Genomic DNA, 27,874 nt, shown 5'->3' on the forward strand with positions numbered 1-27,874 from the left:
TATTATCATATAATGCATACTGATTCCATCATACTTGTAAGGTCTATACAATAATACATGTATAGTATTATTACTATTGTATATTTATAACCTATGTTTTAGTAATGTTCCTTTATCTAAGAATTATGGGTATCAATGCTTACAATTTCTATATCTCCTATATCTCTGGTGTGTATATATATATATATATATCTCCGAAATGCGTCTGTCGGTGCAGGGGGGGTTCCAGCACATTAAAACCACTTTAAAAAGAATTCCTGTGAGTGGCGTCCTTTATATGCAAACAAAGCGGTTTGATAAAGTGGAGAAATATATATTTATATATATATTTGTATTTATCCATGTATTTATAGATATACAGATCAGTGGTGGATGGACAGGGGTCGCAGGGGGAGGATAAAAAAAACTATTCACTCACCTGATTGCCGCATCTCTCCACTGTCTCTCCCACACCGTGTCTCCTCTGCTCGTTTTCCAGGAAGCACCGAGGCTCCCCTGGGCCAATCACAACGCTGCGGTTTTCACGTTCAGATTGGCCTGAGGGCCGTGGTTCGGTGCTCAGACGGGGAATGGGAGCCTAGGCATGTTCTCCACCCAGGCTGCAAGGCAGCCTGGGTGGATAACATGCAAAGTGCGCATGACGTTTTGGCTGGCCCTAGAGGGCCGGCCAGTGAGTCAAGTGTACTTTATAGTGCAGCAACCACTCCTCCTCCCCGACGTCAGGGGAGCCGAGCCTTACCCTAACCTGATGATAATAAAAATTAAATGATATTTTATTTTTTACTTTACACTGCTCATGAGCAGTGGGGGTGGCGCTCCTCCGACTTAGTGGAGGAGCCCCCACTGATGCATATATTTCTATGTATGCGTTGATTCAATTTAAATTACTACAAAAGTATTGCTCTATACCCACCATCCTCTAAGGGTACCTAAGTTATCTACAACACTGCTTCCGATTCTGATTCAAACATGTGAATCTATGAAAGATCCAATACTGGATAAGAAAATAAGTTACTTACCTGTAACTGCAGTTATTCTGTAGAAAATAGAAACCTTCTCAACAAAGTGGGAAGAGAGTCCTTCTCCTTACATCAGCAAGAATAGCCTGACAGTTATAACATAAGAGCTGGTGCATTCTACTGGCTAGGCCCCTCTGAGCATGTGCAAGGCCCTGGAAGAGGGAAATAGTACATGGCGAGCACATGGCTAACTTAAATGGCTGCCAAGTACAAAATGGCTTTCAGCTCATGCTAACAGATCCCTGCAATCTTTAACAATCCAGTATTGGCATCTTTCATAGTCACTTGCGAAACACCCTCCTCCCTAAGAGGCTCCCTTTATAATGTGGGATTATTTATTCCCATTCGTGCTTGAAAATCTGAGGGACTGAGTCTCTGTTGGGAATGTTCAATTGGGTGTTGTTACCTTATTGGTTATAGTTCAACTTCGGAGTTTTTTAAAATAAGGACATGGGTATATTAACCTGATTTTTCATTGCCATGATAGCCTATGAAGATAATACATACTGCTTTATTATGATTCCGTGGGACTCCCACTTCGGCGATGAGGAATGATTCAAGAATGTGAATCTATGAAAGATACCAATACTGGATAATTGCAGTTACAGGTAAGTAACTTATTTTCTTTCTGTGATTCTCATAGTATGCCGACCAGTATTTTGGTTTCTTTCCGAGATGTAATTTCATCCAGATATATATCACAACTGACATGCACCAAAAACCCTCCAGTGTGATTGGCTTTGCCAATGGGTGTTAGCTATTTAAGATAGATGAGCAACAACAATAATTTGTTGTAAATAATTTGCATTGGAAATGTTTAATTCTGACATCGTGAGTCTGTGAATTAAATAGTATTAAGGCCTGTGGAACGAGTTTTGGCCATCAGTTAATTTAGGGGAGAGGAGTTGGCCTAACGGCTAGGGTGGTCGACCTCGAATCTGGGGAACTGGGTTCGAGTCTCGGCAATGACGCTGAACATCCTGTGATTGACAAAAATGAATTTGTGTCCCATGTAACGTAACTGGTGCTATGTAAAGTGCTCTGATACCCGATTCCGGTCAAGTTTGCGCTATATAAAACTCTGGGGGGAAAAAGAAGTGCTCTTTGTGTTAGAAATGCATGCCCTTTTTCTGTGCACATCTCGTCCATCTGCACATCTTCAACCGCCTCTTTCCTCTTCAGTACCCTCTTTTCACTCTTCCTAGAATGCACTTCCTCGCATCTCCCTCACCACACCGTATTCACTCACATTTAAGCAATGTATTTACTTTTACTATGTAAATATTTTGACATCTGTGTACCTCCTTCACTCACTTTTCCACAGAATTTTAATAGCAACTGGAATGCATGACCATTTCAGGGCTCGAGAAATCTGAAAAATGGTACTAGTCCTGCAGGTCTAGTACTTTAAAAAAAACTCCTCGACCTAACAGTAACCTACTTGACCTCCGTCTCTGAAAGCGGAGCAAATGTGACAAGATAACAAGATTTAAAGGCATCTTTATTGCTCATTTGCTTTGTGAGCAATAAAAAGGCCTTTAAATCTTGTTATCTTGTCACATTTGCTCCGTTTTCAAAGACTAAGGACAAAAGTTTGTATGTTTTCCTACTCAAAGGGCTAGTAGGACCTAAAAATAGCTCAACCTCATAAAATGTACCTCGCAAGTGCGAGTGGTCGAGCGGATTTGTCGAGCCCTGCATTTTTCTGTGTGCTCTGCAGAGAGGCCAACCCAGTGACAGGCACTTAGCTTTGGTTTCAGCCTCAGCTTTAGATCTGTCAATCAAAGCCCCTCATAAACACCTGACACTGCTCAAAGTATGCTCCCTCACGGAAAAAAAGTACAGTAACTCAACAGGATAAAATAGCTAACACTCTGGGGGAATGCAAGATTAAGTAAAACATGAAATAGAGGAACTAAATTGCCTACATGCATTGCATTAAAGTTTATAACATTCATTGTTCGTAAATCAATCCATGTTTTTGGCATTTATGTTTAGGTAATGAAGCTAGGGACAGTTTTATTACCATACAGCAGATAACTGTCCGTTTCTATAAGCCCATATTCCTCACTTTGCCCTAGACTCCGATATTTGGATCAACTTCGCAAAGGAACAAAAACCCTGCTCGTCTTTTGGATCAATTTCGCGGGGGTACACGTACAGCACTTCTACTTCTGAAAGGGCCAGCCATGTGCAGAAAGGGCCTTGTTTGTCACAGTGGCAGAGGTTAGCGCGAGCAGGGTTCTCGGCACAATATACATAACACAAGATCAGCATTGTGATACTTAACATTACAGAGGACAAGGCACCAAATCACACATGCTTGATTTCACTCCTATGTGTAACATATGGAATAGGGTGGGATCTATGACTGTGACTTAGACTTTGATGCCCGTAACAGTGACGCTGAAAGCATCACTGGCCTATAGTGGATACTACAATAGAACACAATGGCAATGAAGGCCTTTGGAACAGTCAGCCCTGGTCGTGCGTCACAGTGCAGAAAGTTAATTTACTGTCTGGCTTTGGTCTCCTGCTTCAGAGTGTGGCAGGGCAGGCAGCCGGGGACAGACAGTCCAGGCTTAAATACATTGATGTGTTTGGAGATACAATCGTATCTCTAAACAAATCGTTCTATTTAATATTTGTGCAGGAATGTATAGGAGGTCAGTGGGCCACAACCCCAGAACCCTAATGGAGAAACTGCCCTTGGTGTCATGGTTTTTAAAGCTAAAAGAAGAGCATTCCACAGTCTGTTACCTAAGTAAGAGAAAGAGTGTATTCTCCCCTGAAATGAAGGGTACCTAAGGAACGCAAAGTGTGAAAAGGCACATATCTTTGGCATTTATTAAGTAATGGAAAACCTGGTGAGGAGGCATTTGGACTATTACTTTGTGGTTCACTGGCAGCCAGTGTGTAAAGTGATCAACGTCTCTTTAGCAGAAGGTAGCAACGCCGGTTTAAGGGAATATGTGCTGCTACTTATTGTTTTTTTTGTCTTTTCCTAGGAGCCCCCTAGGCTTGAGTCATTTCCGTACTAGAACTCTAATATCGGATAGAGAATTTCCCAGGCGTCAAGCTGGATCCGGAAACTTTTGCTGAGGAATAGCCCTGGCACGTGACATCGGGTGGCTCTATTTGGCTCTGTGTGACGTCGTTGGCGTAGTTTATGATGTTGCGGTGCCTACATAGGCACCACCCAGGCACGCGGACGTCAGTTCTTCTCGTTCCATGCCAGTTGAGCACCGATCCGGGAAAAGCTACTCCTCTGCCGCTTTTACGCAGGCTTTTTTCTCGACTTTTGTTGATAATTTTGAGTGCGACTTCATGTGCGAGGGATGTCTGGTAGGAACGCAGGTTTTAAACCATGTGGGATTTGTTGCCGCATGATGTTGGTTACAATCCCCACCACGTATGTCTGTGGTGTCTTGAACACGTCCACAATTCGAAGTTGTGTTCAGACTGTCAGGCGATGGCTCCGAAGACCTTAAGGGAGCGAGCGATGAAGTTGCTCACGGACCGGCAATTGACGCTGTCTAGCAAGACTCCATTATAGAAATGGGGTGGCCCATAAGGTATGGACCTGGGTTAATGTAATTATAAACAAACAATGATCCAAAACCTATAGATTATAGTATTAGATCAAATCAAGAATTGTATAAATGTTCAAAACAAGAGCAACAATAATTAGTCAGCTTTCTGTAACTCAAAGACTATATCTTTGAAAGGAACCTTACACCACGGTTAAAGAAAATATATTCCTGTTTAATTTTCTGTATTCATTTTTTACATTATTTTTTGTCGTATTGAACACCTGGCATTACATGAAAGTAACCCAATTGCCAATTGGGTTACTTTCATTTAATTCCAGGTGTTCAATACGGTGAATTTTGTGTCCATTATTGCTTGTAAAAATTATGAAAACCATCTCTTCAATCACTACTGTGTAATTCCTTTCCTTCTTTTCACTTGTTTTCAATTTTCGGATCACATCTTTTCTTTTGCACGCTCCCGTCTTGGGGCAACCTATGTGTTTTTATCGACAAAAAATAATGTAAAAAATGAATACAGAAAATTAAACAGGAATACATTTTCTTTAACCGTGGTGTATTGTTGCTCTTGTTTTGAACATTTATACAATTCTTGATTTGATCTCATACTATAATCTATAGGTTTTGGATCATTGTCTAGCAAGACTCAGCGGAGGTCACAATGCCGTTCGTGGAAGAGGAGGTTGCGGGATCGCTTACAGAGCCCTAAGTCCTCTTCCTCCCATTCAAGGTCATCTAGACACTCGAGGAAGAGGCACAAGAGTCCAAGCGGACTTAGACTTCACCTCAACTGGCGTGCGTTGTCCAGAGAGGTAAGGAGCACCGACTCTGTAGGCACGGTTCTGTGGAGCCAGAGTCAACTTCGCGCCTCCCTCCATTTCTGGGAGCCTAAGCGACTCCCGCTCAAATTAAGAGTTTTACAAGAAAATGCGCTGCGTATTTGAGTGGAACGACCCCGTTGGTGAGCCCTCTGGCCCCGCGGGGTCGGATCGAGCCCCATCGGGTTAGATGAGGTCTGCTTCGGCCACAGCGCTGGTGGGGGCTTCCGTGATCCGATGCCGGGTCCGGTTCAACGCCGGTCGTGCCTACAGGAACTTATCCAGTATTGGGGTATCTTTCATAGATTCACATGCCTGAATCATTCCCCGTCGTCGAGGCGGGAGTCCCACGGTAAATAAAAAAGCAGTGCCAAAAGCACTTTGTAGTAGTAGGCCCTAGAAAAGGCCTGAGGCCTATATTATAGTAGCCTATCTACATCATTATGCTAAAAAGACCAAAGTCTTTGCTCCAACCAATCAGCTTACAGCACCCTCTAGAACCTTCCCTGCAGAGCCAGCTCTCCTCAGATTTTCACCGCACGTCGTGGGTGAAGGGAGTCTCCCTGAGCTCTGCTCAGTTTTTTCTTCAGTTTTACTTCTTTTTGGAGTTCAAGATCATACTTCATTTCTCTGACCCTGTTAAGGCAGTAATATGGCAGAATGGCAGTAAACAAGGTAATAGACTATATTTTATGTCTAACCTTTTCCTCAATAGCTCTCACGTTCTGAGAGATGAGGCTATTATGGGTCAGAGACTTCAACCTGCCACTTCTGATGAGGATGATGAGAGGTCAAAGGGAGAAGTCGCGCCAGGAGCCTACTGAGGGCGCGCATAAAAGCCATAAGATTCGCCTTGAGTCTTTATAGGCACTTCTCGCAAAGGATTCAACTCCCTTTTCTTCCCTGACATTGCATCAGGGAAGTCCACTTGACCTGACATTAGGAGTATATAACGTAACTCCATGTCTACTATTACTGCCTTACCTTTATAATCCTCATCTATTATGATCGTCGACGACTGCCTTATCTTCGATCGTCGTCTACGATGACCTCTTCTACGAGATGGCCTCATCTACGATGGTCGTCGACGACCGCCTCATCAACGGTGGTTGTCGACGACGGCCTCGTCTACGACGGTCGTCGACGACGGCCTCGTCTACGATGGTCGTCGACGACGGGCCTCGTCTACGACGGTCGTCGACGACGGGCCTCGTCTACGACGGTCGTCGACGACGGGCCTCGTCTACGACGGTCGTCGACGACGGGCCTCGTCTACGACGGTCGTCGACGACGGGCCTCGTCTACGACGGTCGTCGACGACGGGCCTCGTCTACGACGGTCGTCGACGACGGGCCTCGTCTACGACGGTCGTCGACGACGGGCCTCGTCTACGAGGGTCGTCGACGACGGGCCTCGTCTACGACGGTCGTCGACGATGACAAAATTCGTCTACGACGGACGGTCGTTGACGAGGGCCTCATCTAAGGTGATCGTCTATGCCTGATCTTTGATAGTGTCATCTACAATGGCAATGCCTAGCTACGATGGTCGTCTATGACTGCCTTATCAAGGTAGCCTCATATACATATGACCTCATTTGTGAATGGCCTATACTGCACATGGCACCATCTATGAATAGTATCACCTATGGCTGGCCATCATTCTATTGCCTCATCTATGAGTGCCTCATCTACGGATGTTATCACTTATGTTAACCTCATCTATGATGGTATTGCTATGACTGTCTTCAATGACAGCATCATTCTCTAGCAATGGCCTACTCTAACAATGGCCTAGTCTACCAATGGCCTAGTCTACCAATGGCCTAGTCTACCAATGGCCTAGTCTACCAATGGCCTAGTCTACCAATGGCCTCGTTTACCAATGGCCTCGTTTACCAATGGCCTCGTTTACCAATGGCCTCGTTTACCAATGGCCTCGTTTACCAATGGCCTCGTTTACCAATGGCCTCGTTTACCAATGGCCTCGTTTACCAATGGCCTCGTTTACCAATGGCCTCGTTTACCAATGGCCTCGTTTACCAATGGCTTCGTCTATCAATGGCCTAGTCTACCAATGGCTTCGTCTATCAATGGCCTACTCTAACAATGGCATTGTATATCAATGGCCTTGTCTTTCAATGGCCTCGTCTACCAATGGCCTCATCCGCCGATGGCCTGATCTACCAATGGCCTCATCCACCGATGGCCTGATCTACCAATGGCCTCATCTACCGATGGCCTGTTCTACCAATGGTCTCACATTTGTGTTACCCTCATCTACGGATGCCCTCACTTATGATTTCCTCATCCTCGATGGCATTGTATATGGCTGTCGTTTATGACCGCCTCGTCTAGGATGGTTGCTCATGACGGTTATCTTTGACGTCGTTCTAGTCTGCATTAACCTGGCCTACATAACCATGTCTACGACAAAGTCTATGATGCGATTGGCTGCGATGGCTTCAGCGGTAACAGCATTATATATATATTTTTAATGTAGTGGGCAGCAGCTAGATTTTGACTGCCAGCTACAGGCGAGCAAACAGAATATCTCCTTCATGGTTTTGAGAAGGTATGCAGGAAGTTTACGAGAGTAGTACCTATAATAGACTAAGTCTATTCCAGTGTTTCTGCGCATAGAACAGAAATGATGTGTACCTACTAGCAGCCCATCCGGTCTGATAGGCAACTGTTCGACCAAATTCAGTAATTTCACAGCCCTCTCAACAGCAATCTAAAATCCTGCAATGCCTATTACCACACCGCCTGACGAAGAAGGGTGTCGTCTGGACCTTATGGGGAAAAATTCTCTACTTTGGCAGCGGCCCCTAGTAGAGCTGGCAATCCTTTATCCATGATCGGTTGTTATGACCGTCGAATATGGCTGGACATAACGAGTTTCAATGACCTCATTACTGAGGACCGAAGGCGGGATGCAGGAAAGATTCTGTTGGAAGGTGAACATGCCGCATCAAAACTTTAGATTGCGCCTTGAACATCGACAACAACAACCTCCGTCACTTAGCAGGGGAGGCAGGGCTTAGACGTCAGGGATGGCTTAAAGCCGCTACCTTAAGCCCTGAACAAAGATTCTTGGCATGGCCTATGATGAAGAGTTTTTGGTTGGGTAAACATTTTAAAGAAGCCCTTTTAGTTATAAAACCTGGCTCTGATACTGCACGATCATTAAGCACCCTTCAATATGGGCGCGGATCTTTCTGAGGAGCGAGATGAAGAGGTTTTCATCAAGAGGAGGAGCAGTATCAATCTCTGTACAGCCTTGCAGCCAGGCATCTTGCTGTAGATAGTCTGTCTAGTTTCTCCCGTCAGGGTGGTCGAAAGAGATTTAAGTATCAAGGCTGAGACGCTAACAGGAAGCCATGATCCCCACAGGGCTCCAATCATTTTACCCTTTTCTCGCGTGGGCCCGAAGATTTCAGGTTTTTGTTTACAAGTGACAGGGAACTATATCAGACCAATGGGTTCTATACCTAGTAACCAATGGCCACTCCCTGGAATTTATCAAACAACCATATACTACTCCGCCCAGGGGTCCCCATCGTTTTCACAACAAATAAGTTATTTAAACGAATATTTTATGGCCTCTCTGGATGGAGAGGATGCAAATTTCTACATACCTGTCCACCCCAAACACCACAAATATTTTCGCTTTCACGTGGCTGGCGCCCATTATAGGTGCGGAGTGCTCCCGTTTGGGCTGAAATCGTCACCAAGAGCCTTTCACGAAGTACTTGGTACCAGTGGCAGCAGCATTGAGATCTCGAGGAATGCAAGTATTCCCCTATCTAGAAGAATGACTGCTCAGAGGTCCTTCAGAACACAAAACCAAGATTGCCACAGTAGATGTACCCATCTCGTCTTGTCTCTGGGGCGGATCCTCAACGACAGCATCAAATGTTTGCTTCGTTCCTGAAGATGTGCTCTTCAACGATACATCTCATACCCTTAGCGTGGCTCAAAATGGGACCTTTTCAGGAAGACAAACAATGGGTTCGTTCGACGATACCATCAAGGTTACGCTGTGCATGATAAATTAGGTATATTGCTGGTCGCAGACAGAGAATATAACCCAGGGTCGCACGTTCCTGGAAACCATTCCAGGGTTAGTTTTAACGACTGATGCCTCCATGAAAGGATGGAGAGGTCATCGGCAGGATTTGCAGAATTCAAGGAAAATGGTCTCAAAGACAAAGACAACAACAGATCAACAGGCTTGATCTCCACAACGCTGTTCTGTTCCCCCAAGCATTCCTCCTGAGGATTGAGAGTTCCTCTGTGCTAGTCCAAACCGACAATATCATCAGCATGTATTATATCAATAAACAAGGAGGAACTGAATCGGCTACACTCTCGCAAAAGGTTCAGAAATTGTGAGAAGGTGTCGCATTTCACAAGATTTCGAGAGCTGAACACGTCAGGGCTCTCCACAATGCTCTGAGCATGTCTCAGTCGGACTGTCACGAGTGGAAGCTGGGAAAGGGACAGGTGAACCCAGTATTCCAAGTTTGGGTTAAGCCGGCACGGGATCTATTTGCGTTCAAAGAGAACAAGGAAGGCCGATATTATGCCAGCAGGTTCCCTTAACAGGGATCAAGAAGGAATGCCCTGTCCATGCAATGGTCAGAAGTTTGTGCATACGCTTTTTCCCCAATGCCATTGGTTCCGAAGGTGTTTTGCAAGATGAAGCTGAAAGGTTACCATCTGATTCCGATTGCGCCCCGTTGGCCGAAATTGGTTCTCGGAACTTCTGCTATTGTTTACAGGCAAGCCCATTCGGCTACGGCCTGAGCCTACGATGTTGTCAGGGGACGGAGGCCAAGTGGTTCGTCCAGACCCACAGTCACTACACTTGCACGCACAGCTTATCATTTGTTAGAGTTCAAGGGCATCAACGTTTCAAGGAACTATTGTGAAACTTTGGCCAAATCTCGTACCCAAGGCACAATCAGGGCTTATCGCCTCAAATGGAAGCGATTTTGCGGTTGGTGTGAGGTGAATGCCATTCCCTCAATTAGTTACTGCAGAACAAGTTCTCCATTATCTGCTCTTCTAGCCAAGTGTGGGCTTAGTTTTTTCATCGAACAAAATGCGTCTTCCAGATTTAGGAAAAGTTTAAAGTTTTCTTTTTTCTGCTCTTCGGCACTTGTCAAACAGTTTATGAAAGGGCTTTTCCGAGCCTTCTCTCCAGGCGAGCACCCTCCCAGAGTGGGAACTCGGCATTGCTAGCGCAGTTAATGCAGTGTACATTGGAGCTGAACCATTAACCAGATCTCAAATTCCTCACCTGGGAAATTACCCTTTTACTGGTTCTTACCTCTGGAAAAAAGGGTTCGTGAGATCCAAGCTTTCACTATAAAGGAACACCTCAATTTTACATTTTCCTCGGAACTATGTAACCCTTTGGACAAATCCCAGGTCCATTCCTAGGGTACCAACACCATTTCACTCTAACGAACCGGTAGGATTAAAGACATTCTTTCCGGATCCGTCTCCTCCAGCTGAAAGAGTAATACACTCGCTGGAGGTTCAACGCTGTTTAAGATTCTAACTACAGAAAACTAAGGATATCAGATGATCCAGCCAGCTGTTCGTGGCTTATGGTCAAGCTACTCTTAGAACGGCTGTAACAAAGGCAAGAATAGCCAGATGATTAGCATCTTTTCTGCCATGACAAGACTAACAAACCTTTGCAGAGGAAGGTCAAAGCTCTTTCCGACTAGAACAGTATCAACATTCACAGCTTTGTAGGCTGGAGTAATTCCAGAACATATGTGGATCTGTGACATGGAAAAATGTCCACACGTTCACGAGACATTACTGCCTTTAGTCTACATGTCAAAAGGGTTCGGCACTTGGACAGGTGGTCCTACGCTACCTTTTTTCGTTAATACCAGTTTCTGTTACCCTTTGGCTTTTTAAATAATATCTATGCTTGCCTTTATTCATGATATGCATGAGGTTATGCGATTTTAACATGTTATATTTATATGTACTTTAGTAGATATATTGGATGTGTATGAGATTTACATATCCATGTTTGGACTTTATTATGCATGTCTCTTTAGTTCTTATAAATCATGTTTTAACTTTGAAGGTTTGCATTATCAAGCCTCTGGTAACAAATAATGGATGCATCTGGGAGTTTATCAGCACACGTCTCCCACCATCCGCAACCGACTGTATACTTGGTATACTGCTTGCTATTCTGATTCAGGCATGTGAATCTATGAAAGATACCCCAATACTGGATAAGAAAACAAGTTACTTACCTGTAACTTCAGTTATCCAGTATTGGTATCTTTCATAGATTCACATGCACCCACCCTCCTCCCCGGAGAGTCAGTTCTCTAAGTTCGGGATACTTGTTCCCACTTGTGCTACGAAAATCTGAGGAGAGCTGGCTCTGCAGGGAAGGTTCTAGAGGGTGCTGTAAGCTGATTGGTTGGAGCAAAGACTTTGGTCTTTTTAGCATAATGATGTAGATAGGCTACTATAATATAGGTCTCAGGCCTTTTCTAGGGCCTACTACTACAAAGTGCTTTTGGCACTGCTTTTTTATTTACCGTGGGACTCCCGCCTCGACGACGGGGAATGATTCAGGCATGTGAATCTATGAAAGATACCAATACTGGATAACTGAAGTTACAGGTAAGTAACTTGTTTTCTTCTCCGGTATCTAACCCAGAATTGGTGACCGCGACCTCACCGGTGCCTGTCGGTGGCGTAAGCCCCATCCTCATACCTGACATCATGGAACGGTGTCGAGCGACACCGATTCCACCGTCTACAGAACCCAGGGGTTCTATGTTGTTGCCTGAGCACTTTGTGGACGTGCTAGGCTCAGGAGAGGAATGGGAGGAGTCTGGAGAACTATTCGAGAACCAGGATGTCTGAGGAGACTATGGACTGGTATTGGGAACTTGGTGGAAGTCAGTGGTCTGGATACTTTCCCAGACTCTGGCATGCTTTCTCCACCTACAGTTGCTACAGAGGAGGAAGCGTCCTATGCCATGGTAGTTAACGGGGCAGCTGAGATCCTTGGACTGGAGCTGCCCTAAGTGCCGGTCAGGACTAATCTTCTGACCGAAGTGCTTCAACCTAGGGCTTCCACCTCTGAACCCCTTTTGCCCTTTAATGAGGCCTGAACATGGTCCAAGCCTAACACAGGGGCTCCTGTGAATAGGACGATTGCATGCCGCCATCGTCCAGCTATGGGCTACCCAACGTTCCTCAGCAAACACCCAACCCCAGAAAGTTTGGTTGTGCAGGCCTCTATTTCCCAGGGCGCATTCCCTTCCTCCCCTCCGGATAGGGAATACAAGAGACTGGACTCATATGGGAAGAAGATGTTTTCTTCCTCCAGTCTGGCATTGCGATCGTTGAAGACCGCATGCCTATTGGGGTGTTTCTCTCACTCTTTTTTGGAGATGGTTGCACAGGTGCTGCCACACGTCCCGGAGCAGGCCCACGCTGTGCTCATCGAATTTGTCAAGGACAGGAGAGATGCAGCAAAATTCGCCATACAGTGTGGTTTGGATATGACCGATTTGCTGGACAGATCTATTTCAACAACAGTGGACTTGAGGCGCCACGCCTGGCTTCGTACAACTGGCTTCTCAGGGGATGTCCAGGCCTATTTGATGGACATGACTTTTGATGGAAACTGCCTTTTTGGCGAAAAGGCAGACTGCCCTGCATTTCCAGATCCACACCGACCCGAAGACCACCCTCAGAGGCACCCTGATCTACCGACCTCCGGGACCACGCACCCAATTCAGCGAGGACATCGCCGACTTCGTCAGCCCGCATGCCCTCCCCTCCGCTGACTACATCCTCCTGGGGGACCTCAACTTCCACCTGGAGAACAACAACGACCGCAACACCAGCACCCTGCTCGACAACCTCGCCAATCTTGGACTCAAGCAGCTGGTGTCCACCCCCACCCACCTCGCCGGACACACACTCGACGCAGTCTTCTCATCCAGCAAAGACATCACCTTCAGCCACGCCACAGAGCTTCAATGGACGGACCACAGCTGCGTCCACTTCACCTTCAAAAGAACGACGACCCACCACCACCAGCAACAGGCTGCCCGCAGAAGCTGGAACAAGATCACAGCCGACCAACTCGCCACCTCCTTGAGCCAGCACCCTCCTGCCAGCTCAGCGAACCCCAGCCAGGCCGCCGACAACCTCACGAAGTGGATCAGCAACTGCGCGGACGAGCTCGCCCCACTGAGGACCCCGCCCAGCAGACCCGGCAGCAAGAAAGCCCCATGGTTCTCCGACGAACTCAAGAGCTCCAAGAAGAACTGCCGAGCCCTCGAGAAAGTCTGGAGAAGGGAACCAACACCGGACAACAGGACCACCTTCAAGCTTGCCACCCGGAAGCACCACCAGCTGATCCGCGCTGCCAAGAAAACTGCATTCAAGGACCGGCTGGACAACAACGCACACAACTGCAAGGAACTCTTCAACATCGTGAAAGAGCTCTCCAACCCCAGCGCAGGAAACAACGACATCACCCCATCGCAAGACCTCTGCAACTCCCTCGCCTCATACTTCCACAACAAGATCGCGGACATACACAACAGCTTCAGCACTCAACCAACGAACGCCAAGACCGAACCACCGCCCCCCACCACCACCCTCCGCGCCTGGACTCCGATCAGCACCGAAGACACCGTCCACACAATGAACTCCATCCACTCAGGATCTCCGACCGACCCCTGCCCCCACCACGTCTTCAACAAGGCCGACGCTGTCATCGCACCCCACCTGCGAGACATCATCAACACATCCTTCGACACCGCCATCTTCCCTGAGAGCTGGAAACACGCCGAACTCAGCGCTCTACTCAAGAAACCCACAGCGGATCCCACCGAACTCAAGAATTACCGCCCCATCTCGCTCCTCCCGTTTCCAGCCAAAGTCATCGAGAAGACCGTCAACAAACAGCTGGCCGCCTTCCTTGAGACGAATGGATCCCTCGACCCCTCACAGTCTGGCTTCCGAGCCAACCACAGCACCGAGACCGCCCTCATCGCCGCCACCGATGACATCCGAGCCCTGATGGACAACGGAGAAACAGCGGCCCTCATCCTCCTAGACCTCTCCGCGGCATTCGACACTGTCTGCCACCGCACCCTAACACAGCGCCTCAGCAACGTCGGAATCCTGGAGAAGGCACTGGAATGGATCGTCTCCTTCCTCGACGGAAGAACACAGAGAGTCCGCCTACCACCGTACAAGTCAGAGGCCTCCAAAGTCATCTGCGGCGTCCCTCAAGGATCCTCACTGAGCCCCACCCTCTTCAACGTCTACATGAGCCCCCTCGCGGCCATCGCACGCCAACACAACCTCAACATAATCTCCTACGCCGACGACACCCAGCTGATCCTCTCCCTGACCAACGACCCCGTCGCCGCCAGAGCCAACCTGCACGAAGTGATGAAAGAGGTAGCCGAGTGGATGACGACCAGCCGCCTGAAACTGAACTCAGACAAGACGGAGGTCCTCATCCTAGGCTCTTCGCCCTCCGCCTGGGACGACTCCTGGTGGCCTCCCGCCCTGGGCGCCGCACCCAAACCAACAGACCACGCACGCAACCTGGGCTTCATCCTGGACTCCTCCCTCTCCATGACCAGGCAAGTCAACGCCGTCTCCTCGGCGTGCTTCAACATCCTACGCATGCTACGGAAGATCTTCTGGTGGATCCCCACCGAGACCAGGAAGACCGTCACCCAGGCCCTCGTCACCAGTCGACTGGACTACGGCAACGCCCTCTACGCCGGCACCACCGCCAAGCTCCAGAAAAGACTCCAGCGGATCCAGAACGCCTCAGCCAGACTCATCCTCGACATCCCACGAACCAGCCACATCTCCGGACATCTCAGAGACCTGCATTGGCTCCCTGTCAACAAAAGAATCACCTTCCGCCTCCTCACCCACGCACACAAAGCCCTACACGACCAAGGCCCGAGCTACCTCAACAACCGAGTCAACTTCTACGCTCCCAAACGCCACCTCCGCTCAGCCAACCACGCCCTCGCCGCCGTCCCCCGCGTCCGAAGAGCGACAACAGGAGGAAGGTCCTTCTCCTACCTGGCCGCCAAGACCTGGAACTCCCTCCCGACCGATCTGCGCCTGACCCAAGACCACCTCTCCTTCAGGAAGAAGCTGAAGACCTGGCTGTTCGAGCAGTAACGGCACCCCCCTCCCCCCAGCGCCTTGAGACCCTACGGGTAGGTAGTGCGCTCTATAAATGTCTTTGATTGATTGATTGATTGCCCTGGTCAGGTTCAAGGACTCTCGAGCTACGGCCAGATCCTTGGGCCTCTCCTCCACTTCTAGTGGCCAGTCTTCCTTTCGTGGCAGCGGAAGGGGTTTCCAGCTGCGTCAGCCCTATCCTAGCCACCGTCCCGCTCAGACTACCCAAGCCGTGCGTGGATGTGGACGCGGTTTATTCCGTCCTCGGAATGGAGGCCAGAAGTCATCGACTACACTGCCTCCGGCAGCCGCAGCCTCCAGGTACTCCTGGGCTGATTCTGCAGGACCACACTACTCCAGTGGGTCGGATTTGCCATAATCTTCCCCGCTGGCGAGCTATACAACAGACAAGTGGGTCTTGCAGATCGTCCAGGGGGGCTATTCTCTTCCATTCCTTTCTTGTCCTCTTCCTATTCCGCCAACTTAGGAACGGCTGGCGGAGGATCATTTGAAGTTGCTCCAAGAGGAAGTTACAGCTCTTTTGGCAGAGGGAGCTATCAAAAGGGTCCAAGTTTAAGAAGTAGGTGGTGGCTGTTATTCCCACTACTTCCTGATTCCGAAGAAGAACAAGGGGCTTCGACCCATTTTAGATCTTTGGACCGTCTATCTCTTCCTCAAAAAGGAGAAATTCAAGATGCTCACATTGGCTCAGGTCTTGCCTGCCTTAGACCAAGTAGACTGGATGGTGGCGTTGGACCTGCAGGATCCATATTTTCACATTCCCATCCTGCCGGGCCACAGGCGTTAGCGGAGGTTCAAGGTAGGCCACAAGCACTTTCAGCTTACCGTGCTTCCCTTTGGCCTTACCAGTGCCCCTCTGGTGTTCACCAAGGTGATGGCAGTGGTTGCAGCTCACCTGCGCAGATTAGGGGTGTCAGTCTTCCCCTACCTAGACGACTGGCTGTTGAAGGCGTCCTCACCCCAGGCAGTCATCTCCCTTCTTCAGACTATGGCGGACCTCTTGCATTCGCTGGGGTTCTCTATAAACGGGCCGAAGTCACACCTGACTCCTCAGACGATCCCTTTCATCGGTGCTGTTCTGAACACCGTGCAGTTTCGGGCTTATCCTCCCAAACAGCGAGTCCAGGATATTCAGGTTATGATTCCAATGTTTCAGTCTCTATCCTGGATTTTGGTGAGACTAACTCTGAGGATGTTGGGCCTCATGGCCTCCTGAATCCTGATGGTAAGACACGCCAGGTGGCGTATGCGGTCTCTGCAGTGGGACTTGAAGTTCCAATGGGCACAGCATCGGGGAAATCTCACTGACGTGGTTCAAATCTCTGAAGAAACTGTGAAGGATCTGCAGTGGTTAACGAACCGCGGTCGGGTCAACAGCAGACCCCTCTCCCTTCCCCAACCAGATTTCACATCTGTGAATTATACGTCACTTCTGGGATGGGGCGGCCAGATGGAAGAGGCGGAGATCAGGGGGTCGGGGCTCCACATAAACTTGTTGGAGCTCCGAGCAATTCGGTTGGCATTGAAAGCAGTCCTTCCCTTTGTCAAGGGGAAGTTGGTGAAGGTGTTCACGGACAACACCACCGCCATGTCGTACTGCAACAAGCAAGGCGGGGTGGGGTCGTGGACTCTTTGTTGAGAGGTTCTGCTCCTCTGGGCATGGCTGGAATATCAGGGCATAACTCTGGTGGTTCAACACCTGGCAGGTTCTCTGCACGCCAGGGCGGACGATCTCAGTCGTTGATGCCTTCAGGATCACAAATGGCATCGCCAGTCGAAGGTGGCACAAGGTCTCTTTCAACAGTGGGGAGCACCTTGGTTAGATTTGTTCGCCTCCAAAGAGAACGCGCAATGTCAGCAGTACTGCACACTGGGGTTTCCAAAGCGATTATCGCTCGGCGACGATGTTTCGTCGCAAGTGGAGCTCAGGCCTGTAGTATGCCTTTCCACCCATACCACTCCTGCTCAGGGTTCTGAAGAAGATCAGGAGCTACCAGGCCCAAGTCATCCTTGTGGTGCCAGACTGGGTGAGGAGAGTCTGGTATCCAGAGCTTCTGAGCATGAGTGTTGATCCTCCAATCAAGCTGCCCCTTCTGGGGAGGATCCACTGTCGCAGCAGCAGGGGAGGGTTCTCCACCCTAACCTGTTAACTCTGCGCATCCGTGCGTGGAGATTGAGAGCGGCAGTTGATGGCTTTTGACCTTTCTCCTGAAGTCTGTAATGTTAATCTGCCGGCCAGGCGGGCCTCCACTAAGTCGGTATACGCCTGCCATTGGCAGAAATATGTATTATACTGTACAGAAAGATGTATTGACCTTCTTTCTGCTCCTCTTTCTACTGTCCTTTTGTTCATTCTTACCCTTGCCCTGCAGGCTCTGCTTTGGAAACTCTCAAGGGATACCTTTCTGCTCTCTGTTTTTGCTGCTGTCAGACCAGCCTTCTCTCTTTAAATCTCCAATTGTAAATAGATTTTTGAAAGGGTTGGTTCATTTATTTCCACCTACACCCTATGTTATGCCACAATAGGACCTTAATTTAGTCCTCACTTATCTGATGTGCTCTCCTTTCGAGCTTTTGCGCACAATTGTCCCCGCCGGCTGTTGACCATCAAAACAGCCTTCTTAGTGGCGATTACATCGACCCGGAGGGTGAGTGAATTGCAGGGGTTATCCAGCTCTCCTCCTTATAGTATGTCCTTTCCGGACAAGGTGGTGCTTCGCACCAGAGCATCATTCTCTCCAAAGGTTGTGGCCCCATTCCATCTGGGGCAGTCCATTACTTAGCATAACTTCTTGGCTCCCTCACATCCCCCTAAGGAAAAGGAGCGTCTCCACCGACTGGACCCAAAAAAAGCGTTGTCGTTCTACCTTGACCGCACAAAAGAGTTCCCGGTGGATGACCAATTCTTTATGGTGTATGTGGGCGCAAAGAAGGGAAAAGCAGTGCAGAAAAGGACCATCTCTCGCTGGGTTGTTCTCTGCATTATCTGTTATACCTTGGCGAAGAAGCAGCCCCCTGAGGGATTAAGGGCCCATTCCACCAGGGGAAAGGCTGCGACTACGGCCTTGGCACGAGGTGTCCCAGTTCAAGACATGTGTCGGGCAGCGACGTGGACATCATTGCACACGTTCGAAAAACATTATTGCCTTGATTATCAAGTGCGCAGGGAAGGGAACTTTGCCCGCTCAGTCCTACAAGACTTTTTAGTCTACTTCATGAGCCTGCAACCCAACGCCGGGTGGTATGGCTCGGGTATCTGATTCAAAGGTAAGGAATTTGCAGCTAGAAGTCTCTATCAGATGAACAAGTTACTTACCTTCGGTAACACATTATTTGGTAGAGACTCCTATCTAGCTACAGATTCCTTACAGCCCCACCCATTCCTCCCTGCTTTGCGGACTGATGATGTAGGTCTAGGGTTACTCCCCTTTTCAGGGCCCTAGCTCTGCACACATTTACGTCAGTCACTTGGTGGCTCTGCGCTTCTGGCATGGAAAAACAAAAAGTACTCGCGTCCGCGCACCTGGTTGACGCCTATTGCTCAGCAAAAGTTTCCGGATCCAGCCTGACGCCTGGGAAAATTCAAAGGTAAGGAATCTGCAGGTAGATAGAGTCTCTACCAGATAATGCGTTACCGAAGGTAAGTAACTTTTTCGTTACTAGCTCTTGCATTGCCATTACTTAATGGTTGTATGTGAAAAGTATTTAGAGGTGGATGCGTGTTTTTGAGACGCCACTGTATTGTGCCTCCGGAACACCAAGTTGTTGTCGGGGATGATCCCCAGATTTTTACTATTCTAACTGGTTTTATACAGGAGTCTACTTGAAGGAGCCACCCCACAGCACAAGTCCATGAGTCACTAGATAGCGTGTGTACTGCTGCTATAAATTCTCCCTTATTTGAATTCAGATTTAAATCATTCATTGCTATTGCTAAAATACATTGAAACATAAGATATGACACTATAAGAATAATATCACAGAGATATATTGAGAACTCCTACCAACTAGAGAATTTACTCATATGTTGGGAAACAATGATAATTTCCTTATGAAATCAATATCTTAAGTTTCTTAAGGACCTTGCTTAGAGAACCTTATAAAGCAGAACATTTGATTGTTATATAAATGAAATGCTATTGTACGTATATGGTTCATTAAATCTGGACTCTCGCATGATAATTTTTGTTTTGCAATGTGCAAACAAACGCTTGCTAGATTAGACACAAGGTATTTCAGGATAAGATGAGTCCGTGAAGTTTAATTCTTCTAGTTCTCCTGAAACTTCTTAAGCATTGGATGCACAGTGTTTTTTCCATAATTCTAGTCCCACTGATAGTTGGCTATCGCTCCTTGGGCCCTGGGAAACCAGGTGATTACAACTGCAACTAAAACACAGTTGTGCTCATACTACTGCTCTACTTGAAAGTTGACCTTTCCAGGGAGCCTGTAGGAGAATACATTTTATAAAAAATATTGCTGTAACTCCCATCTTTCACCAGCACACTGCTTCTTTCTGGAATTGCTACTTCAATATAAACCGGTAGGTAGCTAGTGGTCAGATTTTTCTCTCCCTTATGCAGTCACTGCCTCCATACTGCTTGTTAAATGCACATACTTGTTTAGCAACGGTAACTTCGAATTTCCTTAGTTATGATTCTCATGCTTCTTTTCCATGTTCCCTTTAGTAATAGAGCGCTTATTCACTGATTCCAGCTAAACTTACTTTCTTAAGCACTAACATAAGAGATTAGATGACGTAACCCCACTGACTGCACCTGAAGCTTAAAAGGCGACTAATGTATTGTACTTCTCAAAGCCTATACATATCTTATGCTAAAGGCAAGAAAGTACACTTCACTGTCAGAGTCCAACCGATTAGCTTAAAGTTTTCGTTATTATTTTTAATAAGCTTCTGTTGTATCGAGTTTATTTTTACTGAGAATCATTGCGACTATTATTTTCACTAAAGTTGTCCATACTTGCCATGCTATTGTTGCAACAACACTTTACATCTGATATTCTAAATGGAATGTCTGAATTGTGTTTAATGAGAGATCTAGTATACTGAATGCCTTGTAAGCACTCAGTGGAAGAAACTGACTTCCTATAGTGTATTCTGACGCTCCTTGATATTCTGTCTTCTCAGCTCTTTGAAGAACCTCTGCCTTCTTATTATCCTAAAAAAAATATTAATGTATCCTTTTATTTCTGAAAAAACTTACATCATTGCTCGAATGAGGAATTTTTATGCCACTACAGAGTAAACGCAATAGATTATGCCGAACTGACTAATACTGATCAGAATCACAAGTTTCCTTCCTGGCCCATCCTTCAGGACAGACTTTTTACAGAACAATGTCAATAACTTCCTAGACCCTTTATAGTCTTGCTGCTTTGTGAGGATGTGGGACAAAAAGTGGTTCTGTTAACTGTACTGCATGATTTAAAAAGCTTGCAACTTAAGGCAGAAGCGTCAGTGTCCTTAAGCTTATAGATCTGTGTGTCGAAAAGAGATTTTTAACTTCCTCTTTTCAATCTCATTCTGGCCAAGTTCCTTGGGATACTTGTGGTTCATCTTTTTTCATATAATCTGTATATGAGCCTATGGCCAATGCTGTGTGCAGTTCTGGTGCTAAAGGCTTCATTTAATATATTTTCTGATGACATTAAGATACTCCTCCATTGGAGCAGACTGCTTAGCGAGCAGAAGTCAAGCTGACGATGTAAACACCCCTGCCAATGTAACTATACCAAATCAGAATTATACATGGTTCTGGTGGTACACAAGATTGTTTAGGTATATAGTTTTAGATAAGTAATTACACGTTTGTTAATGTAAAACCTTAATGTCCACCAACAAGATCTGTAAGCTTATGACTACATGGAGAAAATGTGTGCTCAACTTAATATTGTCCTGTTTTTCGGTGTTGACCTTACTGTGTTTTTTGACATGCAGGCCAGTCTTCATACTTGCTCTTATGCTTTTATTTAAACCCCGTGATTATTGTTCACATTTTGTTCTAGCCCCCCCCCCCCTCAGCAATTGTATTTGAACTTCACACACTGACTTGTTAGATTGCATAATATGCACGATGCTGCTATAGCAGTCTAGTTCATAATGATTTCCTTGCTTTGTAAATCATCTTGTTTAATAATGTCAATTTACATCCTGCAGAAAATAGATGCACAAGCTATTGAAGAATTCTACGGGTTGACATCGGACATCTCGAAGAACTCAGAGTCTGGTTACATCCTTTTCTATCAGTCTCGGGACTGAATGGGAATTCTGAAGAGATACTTTCTGCCTCATTTCTTCTCTGGTTATTTTCGGGGATGGAGCAAGCACCGAATAAAAGACAGAAAAAGAGGAATGTGGTGAGCTCAGGGGCAGTAGCGCTGTTTGCACAACACAACAAAAGCAAAGCCCATGGATACAGTGGAAAATGAAGTTCATATCATGGCAGTTGATTTATTTGCTCAGGTATCATGCTGACCATACAGTTCCACTAGTGCTACCAACGAGAAAACGGAGATGTTCCATTGTCCTGAAGGAACAAACTTCCAGTAGAATTCAAGGATCGGTATTGTGCTTGGATAACTGCATTGTTTTCCCGAAATGTAATGGGGGGCAGCAGGAGTGCTTAGAGTACCTTGCACAGAATGTACTGATCTTTCTTTAACAGCATCCTTTTTGCTCATGAATCTTCCTCTCCTAACCATGGAAAGCATTTACAGCTTTAGACAAGTCATGTTTTGGACTCAGCACTTACAGTTGCCTTCTTGACAGCAAAAGATCTGCATCCATTATCTACCATCGTCAAGTAGACCAATGTGCGTATTGCTTCTTTAAAGAAGCTGGTAATGTGAGAATTGTATGTACATGTTTCATTAACTTGGGAACAATCACTCAAAATGGTGGCTTTTAATACAATGGTATGACGAATGCTTGCTTTATTAATATAGTTTCCTAATATATTTATTTGCCATAGTTTAAATCTGTATATTTTTATTTTTGCCCGGGTTCAATTTTTAAGTCTTTATCATTCACCTTGTTGTCCATTAAATTCCTTACAAATACTTTGACAGTGAAAAAACTGAGTTTGGTGTACCTTTCAAAACAAATACGCTTTACAGTCCACGAAGGAATGTTTATTTGGCTCAGGAGGAGCTTCTATTTATGTCTACATGCTAGACAATACTTAGCTGCAGAATTAACACAATCTTTTTCATGCTCTAAAAGAGGCCAAGCTAAAAGTCTATTTCTGAAAGCTATGTCGAATGATACTGGCGAGAATGCTTACTGAAATTAAATGTGGGTGCTGATCCATTATTTGTAGCTATTATACTGTTCAATGTGCAATTAAGGGACATGTTTCTATAATCTGCAATACAAGATAGAAGGTTTTCGAGCTTGTCATACTTTAATCGTTTGAATGAAACTGGCTTACTTGTGAGAATTCCAACAATGCTTTTATGTGTTTAATGTTTCAGATTACATTCTGATATAAATGCATAAGAATCCAAACTTTTTTTTAAGTTGTTTTATTTTGCGAAGCATATTGAACAGCATTATCAGAATTTAAAAATACTTGTAGAATAGTTTTTATGGAGAGATTCTAAATCAAGACAATAGTAAATAATATATGTAATGTACAGTATGTAAACTAAGGTGATTGACACTTTTGTTTTCCATGCATCGTTGTATTGTTTGACAGTGGCTGAATGTAATGTCTGGAAAATGGTTGAATGCATATTCCCAGTACTGGCAATCTGGCCCTGGTGTCCTTTGTTGTGCCCCCTACCCCTAACCCACTGTTTTCTTTCAGTGAGTAACAGGTCTATTGTGCATTGTGCTTTTTCGGTTATTTTATGGAAACTGATGAGACCTCTAAAACGAATGTCTTCTGGCTGCTGCTAAAAGTAACCCATTTACTGACTTGTATCTTTTGGCTCAGGAAAATAAGTTCACTAACTTGTCCTACGTGGCTGAGTATCTTTCTGAACAGGGTCATTCTGCAAACTAGGCTTCAATTTCACAGTCGCAAATGCAATGGTCAAGCCAGATTTTACTAAGCTTCTTTTAAAAATGCTAATGTTCTGTAGTTTTGCCTGGGAATTTTTCTATTTTATTGTTTCAGGCATTTTTATACAAATTGCTTAGCCTGTTTGAACTACCATCCTAACGAAAAGAAAGGGTTGTGAAGATGTCAAAAGTTGAAACTGAGAAAAGAAATCAGACTTTTTTTTAAAGTTTTTACTCTTTGATTGAAGGGCTCTAGACCAAATTGTATTGCATTTTACAACTTCAAATTATTTGAAGAAGCTAAATATGGTAATTAAAACAGGAAAACAAGCTGTTCACAATTAGATGTAAGAAGATAACCATTCAAAGTCCTTTGCATAAAGGTACAAGAATTTTTTTCTTTGTTTTACACAATCATTTTTACTTTTTTAAAAATTGTTAGTAAACGCCAATGTGTTGCTGAATATATTTTATACTCTACTAAGTTTGAGAAACCTATTTTGTTAAGTTCAAGTAAATGTTTGTCACACGAAATGTGCGTTCCTTTTTCACCTGAAGCCCATTTCATGAAATCATGTTTCCTTCGTTTGGAGGTGGGTGGGTCTATGGAGAGGTTCCAAGTGATACATTTCATATTACTCCGAGTGCAGCTGAAAAGAAAATGTAATTCTTGAATTTGCTAATTTCAAAAACTGCAGTTTATGCAAATGTTGAAAAAACTAAGGACGCTGACCAATAGAAAACATTACAAAATTGACATTTTGTATAGGCAAGACCAGGGCGTCTTCAATTGCTAATGGTGGAACTGATTGCTGTGTACTTATATATAAATGTTAATTTGGACAGCAGTCCTCTATTTTGTATATTGGAACAAGAATTTCTATTAAATGATGTATGTTATTTGGTAACATACTAGATGTATTAAACAGCATATAATAAATTATAAAATGTTGCACTTTTGATACAGATTTATAGGTGTTTGGCGGGTGTATTTAAGGGCTTGCTCGGAATAGCCTGTTGTGTTATGATTTCCTGTTCTAAAGAAATAAAAGTATGGGCAACATAAACATGTGTCTCGGTTTCATTTAAGCATGCAAACATTTTCTTTCCGGTAATTTTTTTATTTTTAATTTTATCTAGTTTAACCCTTAACTGCTAAGGCTTCACACCCCAGTGCTGAGCCCTTTTTGACTGTTTGAGGCACTTCTCGCTTATGCCTCCTTAACTTTTTTCCACATAAGGTATCTAAACCATATTTGTGTCCTTTTTTCCTAATATCATGGGGATTCCAAAGATACCCAAGGTTTTTGGAGTCCCCTGGAGGGAACCAGGAAAATAGTCTATATAAAGCAAAATGTAGGGTTTGATGGGGAAAAAAGTGCCTGGTTTTTCCGTACAAATTGCAAAAATATAAGGGAGGTACTCTAATACTTAGAAAAGGGAGGGGTCTATGAAACACAAAACAAAGAAATCCCTTTTCAAAGAGATAAACAATAAACAAGGTAGATGTATGAGTAAATGCTATAATCAACCCAAAAACAGGATCCTGTGGTATAAGTACTTAGTACAAGAGATATGTCAAAGGTCAAGCTACTATAAATACCACCGTTATTAACGAACAAGAGGAAACTAATTAGTTTGCAAGTTGCTGTAATGTTACAAAGATACTCAAAATTAAAAAATGTACTCCAATATATATTATTTTAATTAAAAACACTGTTAATTTAAAACAAGTTGTTTTGAAATCCTGAAGTGCAAATTCATGAAAAACAAGTTTGCATGATCACCAGCAAATCTCAAAACAGTACTTTCCCTAATATATTGGAGTCATTGTCTTTATCCACTTCATTCTTTCAAAAAGCAAATAACAAATGTAAATTTAAAAGTTACAACATTAAAAAGACAGAAAACCTGTTGACGCAACGTTTCGGCAAAAGTTTGATAGTTCGCCTTCAGGATAAATGTTTTTTCAGGTTATCAAATCATATTTTATTGACACCCTAGTAAGTCATGTTGATAGTTTCCAAATGCAGCTGCCTCTAATGTTGGCAGCTACATTGCAAGCTATTGGTTTTTAATCCTGCCAGAGGGTAGCGCAATAAAGTTCACATTAGCTAACTTTGTAGTAAGTTTTAAACCACTATTCACTATAGCACTGCACTCCACCCACAACACACCATGCTCACGTAGGGTTCCACCATCTTTCAAAAAAAATCCCTGAGCTCTTCCCTCATAGCGAGGGGGTTGTAGCCCGCGTCACAACTAGGTTCTTGACGCGAGGAGGCACCCCTATGATGAAGCATGACACCTCTGGTGTGGGGGGAATCGTCCTTAAAAGGGATTCCCCCTGAGCATGGTAGTCATATTACACACGCCCTTTAGACTTACAATTAGGACCCTTGGGTTCTTTCTGTGTTTGGAAACCTATGTATACCTAAAATGTACACTAGTTACTGAGTTTAGGAGCAGTGATTATTTGTACATCTCGGAATTTGATAGTACCATACCAGCATGTGATTCAGAGGGTATTTTACAAAAGGTCTTCTTTCTAACGCACTAACTTACATTTGGGAGGCACAAATACTAAGAAATACAGTTGATAACAAATGTTATACCATTCTAAGTTCCCACATTTTTCCAGGTAAAAATGGTACTCCACTAATGTGGCTGGGCCTTGCACCTGCAACAAAATATACTCCAAAACACAACCAAGAGGCACTATATTTTACCCAGTAGAATGCAAAAAATTTTCAACAACGTAAGTAGCTGGGGATTTTGAGCCACCCAGGAAAACCTACCATACCCAGACAGTTCTGAAAATGTGACACCTTAGTGCCCAGTTTGGTGTGACTTATGTGGGTCTAACAAGTTGTTTGTACCCATAAGCCCTTGCAAACCTCAACAGGTGCCTAAAAACACATTTCTGTGAGGGCAAGTCCTGGAATCTGCGGCGATCTAAAAATCCCCCACCACCCAGCATTCTGCCATGTCTCACAATAAAACAATACCTTACTCGAATGAGTGGGCCTAGGGCCCCCAACGGGAAAAGGCCCAAAACGCAACATGGACAGATCAAAATTTTACACCCACAAGCTGACTTTTCTTTTTGTGCTGCACCTAAGGAAACAGACCAAACCTGCTCATTTTTGAAAACTAGACACCCGGGGTGACACGGGTGCCATGGCTTGCGTAGCTCTCACTAGTAGGTTTTTTTTTCTCCCCAGAACCACTTGCAAACTTTGGCTAAAAAGACAGATTTCCCTCACATTTCTGTGGTGGAAAGTTCCAGAATCTGCTGGGAGCGCAAACGTCCTACTAACTAGCATCCCCCCCAAATCTCCTAAAAAAGGCACCTTACTTGTGTGGATGAGCTTAGCGCTTCTGACAGGAAAGGGCCCAACACTCAATCTGGACATATCAACTTTTTCCACGGAAAGCAACCATGTGCTGCAGTTTGGGTAGTTTTGGATTTTGTCAAGTTAAGAGAGAAGACCCCTCGTGTTCCAGGGAACAGGGTACTATGTGACCAAGTAAGTCTAGAGAAAATCCCTGGAATAGTACTAGAGATTGCAGTGTGCAAGGGACAATTGCTCTTTTGTGTCCAAAACACCCATAAGCATATTATTAAGGGACACGCCAAAAACCAAAGTATGAAGTTTACAGTCTTTTATTAAAACGAAAATATGATATTAAAATTTCAGAAAAAATCAATCAATTCTTCTGAAAACATAGTGTCAACAATGTAAATTACATTTCATACTAATACATTTTTAAAAAAAGAACACATAAATAACATTTTCTAAATTAAAAAAGAAAGCTACATAGGGATCTAAATGCGGAACAAATACAGTACAGTGATATCAATAACACAAAGTATACAGAACAAAAACACTCCAATAATAATACTTGCTCGAATGTTGTTTCAACCAATTAGTGGGATCCAATAGCCTTACTAAATTCACATATTAATACCACAGTTGTTAAATTTGCATATCGTTGGTATCTTCTAGGCTTTGTTGGATTCTCTATCTTTCCGTGCGTCGACGCGTTTCGGTGTTAGTACCATTGATACAGTCACACCTTACTCAGGACAATTAATAGTGGGGTCCTCAGTTTCACAAAAAAAGTTTCTTTCTGTGTATTAAAGAGATATCTATCATTATGGTACACCAGAAATGTTAAATTATGCATCGATAGCATTAGCATC

General features: G+C 44.9%; 1 protein-coding gene across 1 annotated transcript in view; it reads left to right on the top strand.

Annotated features, from left to right (window-relative positions):
• Positions 1-24,734, top strand: part of USP12 (ubiquitin specific peptidase 12) — a 437,577-nt gene extending 412,843 nt beyond the window's left edge. Inside the window, exon 9 of the mRNA XM_086935175.1 lies at positions 21,820-24,734. Within this exon, the coding sequence (XP_086791301.1) occupies positions 21,820-21,921 (102 nt within the window). The 3' untranslated portion in view covers positions 21,922-24,734. The remainder of the gene's footprint in view (positions 1-21,819) is intronic.
• The last annotated feature ends 3,140 nt before the right edge of the window (positions 24,735-27,874 follow it).

This window comes from Lissotriton vulgaris, chromosome 8 (genome assembly GCF_964263255.1).
Source record: "Lissotriton vulgaris chromosome 8, aLisVul1.2, whole genome shotgun sequence".
Lineage (NCBI taxonomy): Eukaryota > Metazoa > Chordata > Amphibia > Caudata > Salamandridae > Lissotriton > Lissotriton vulgaris.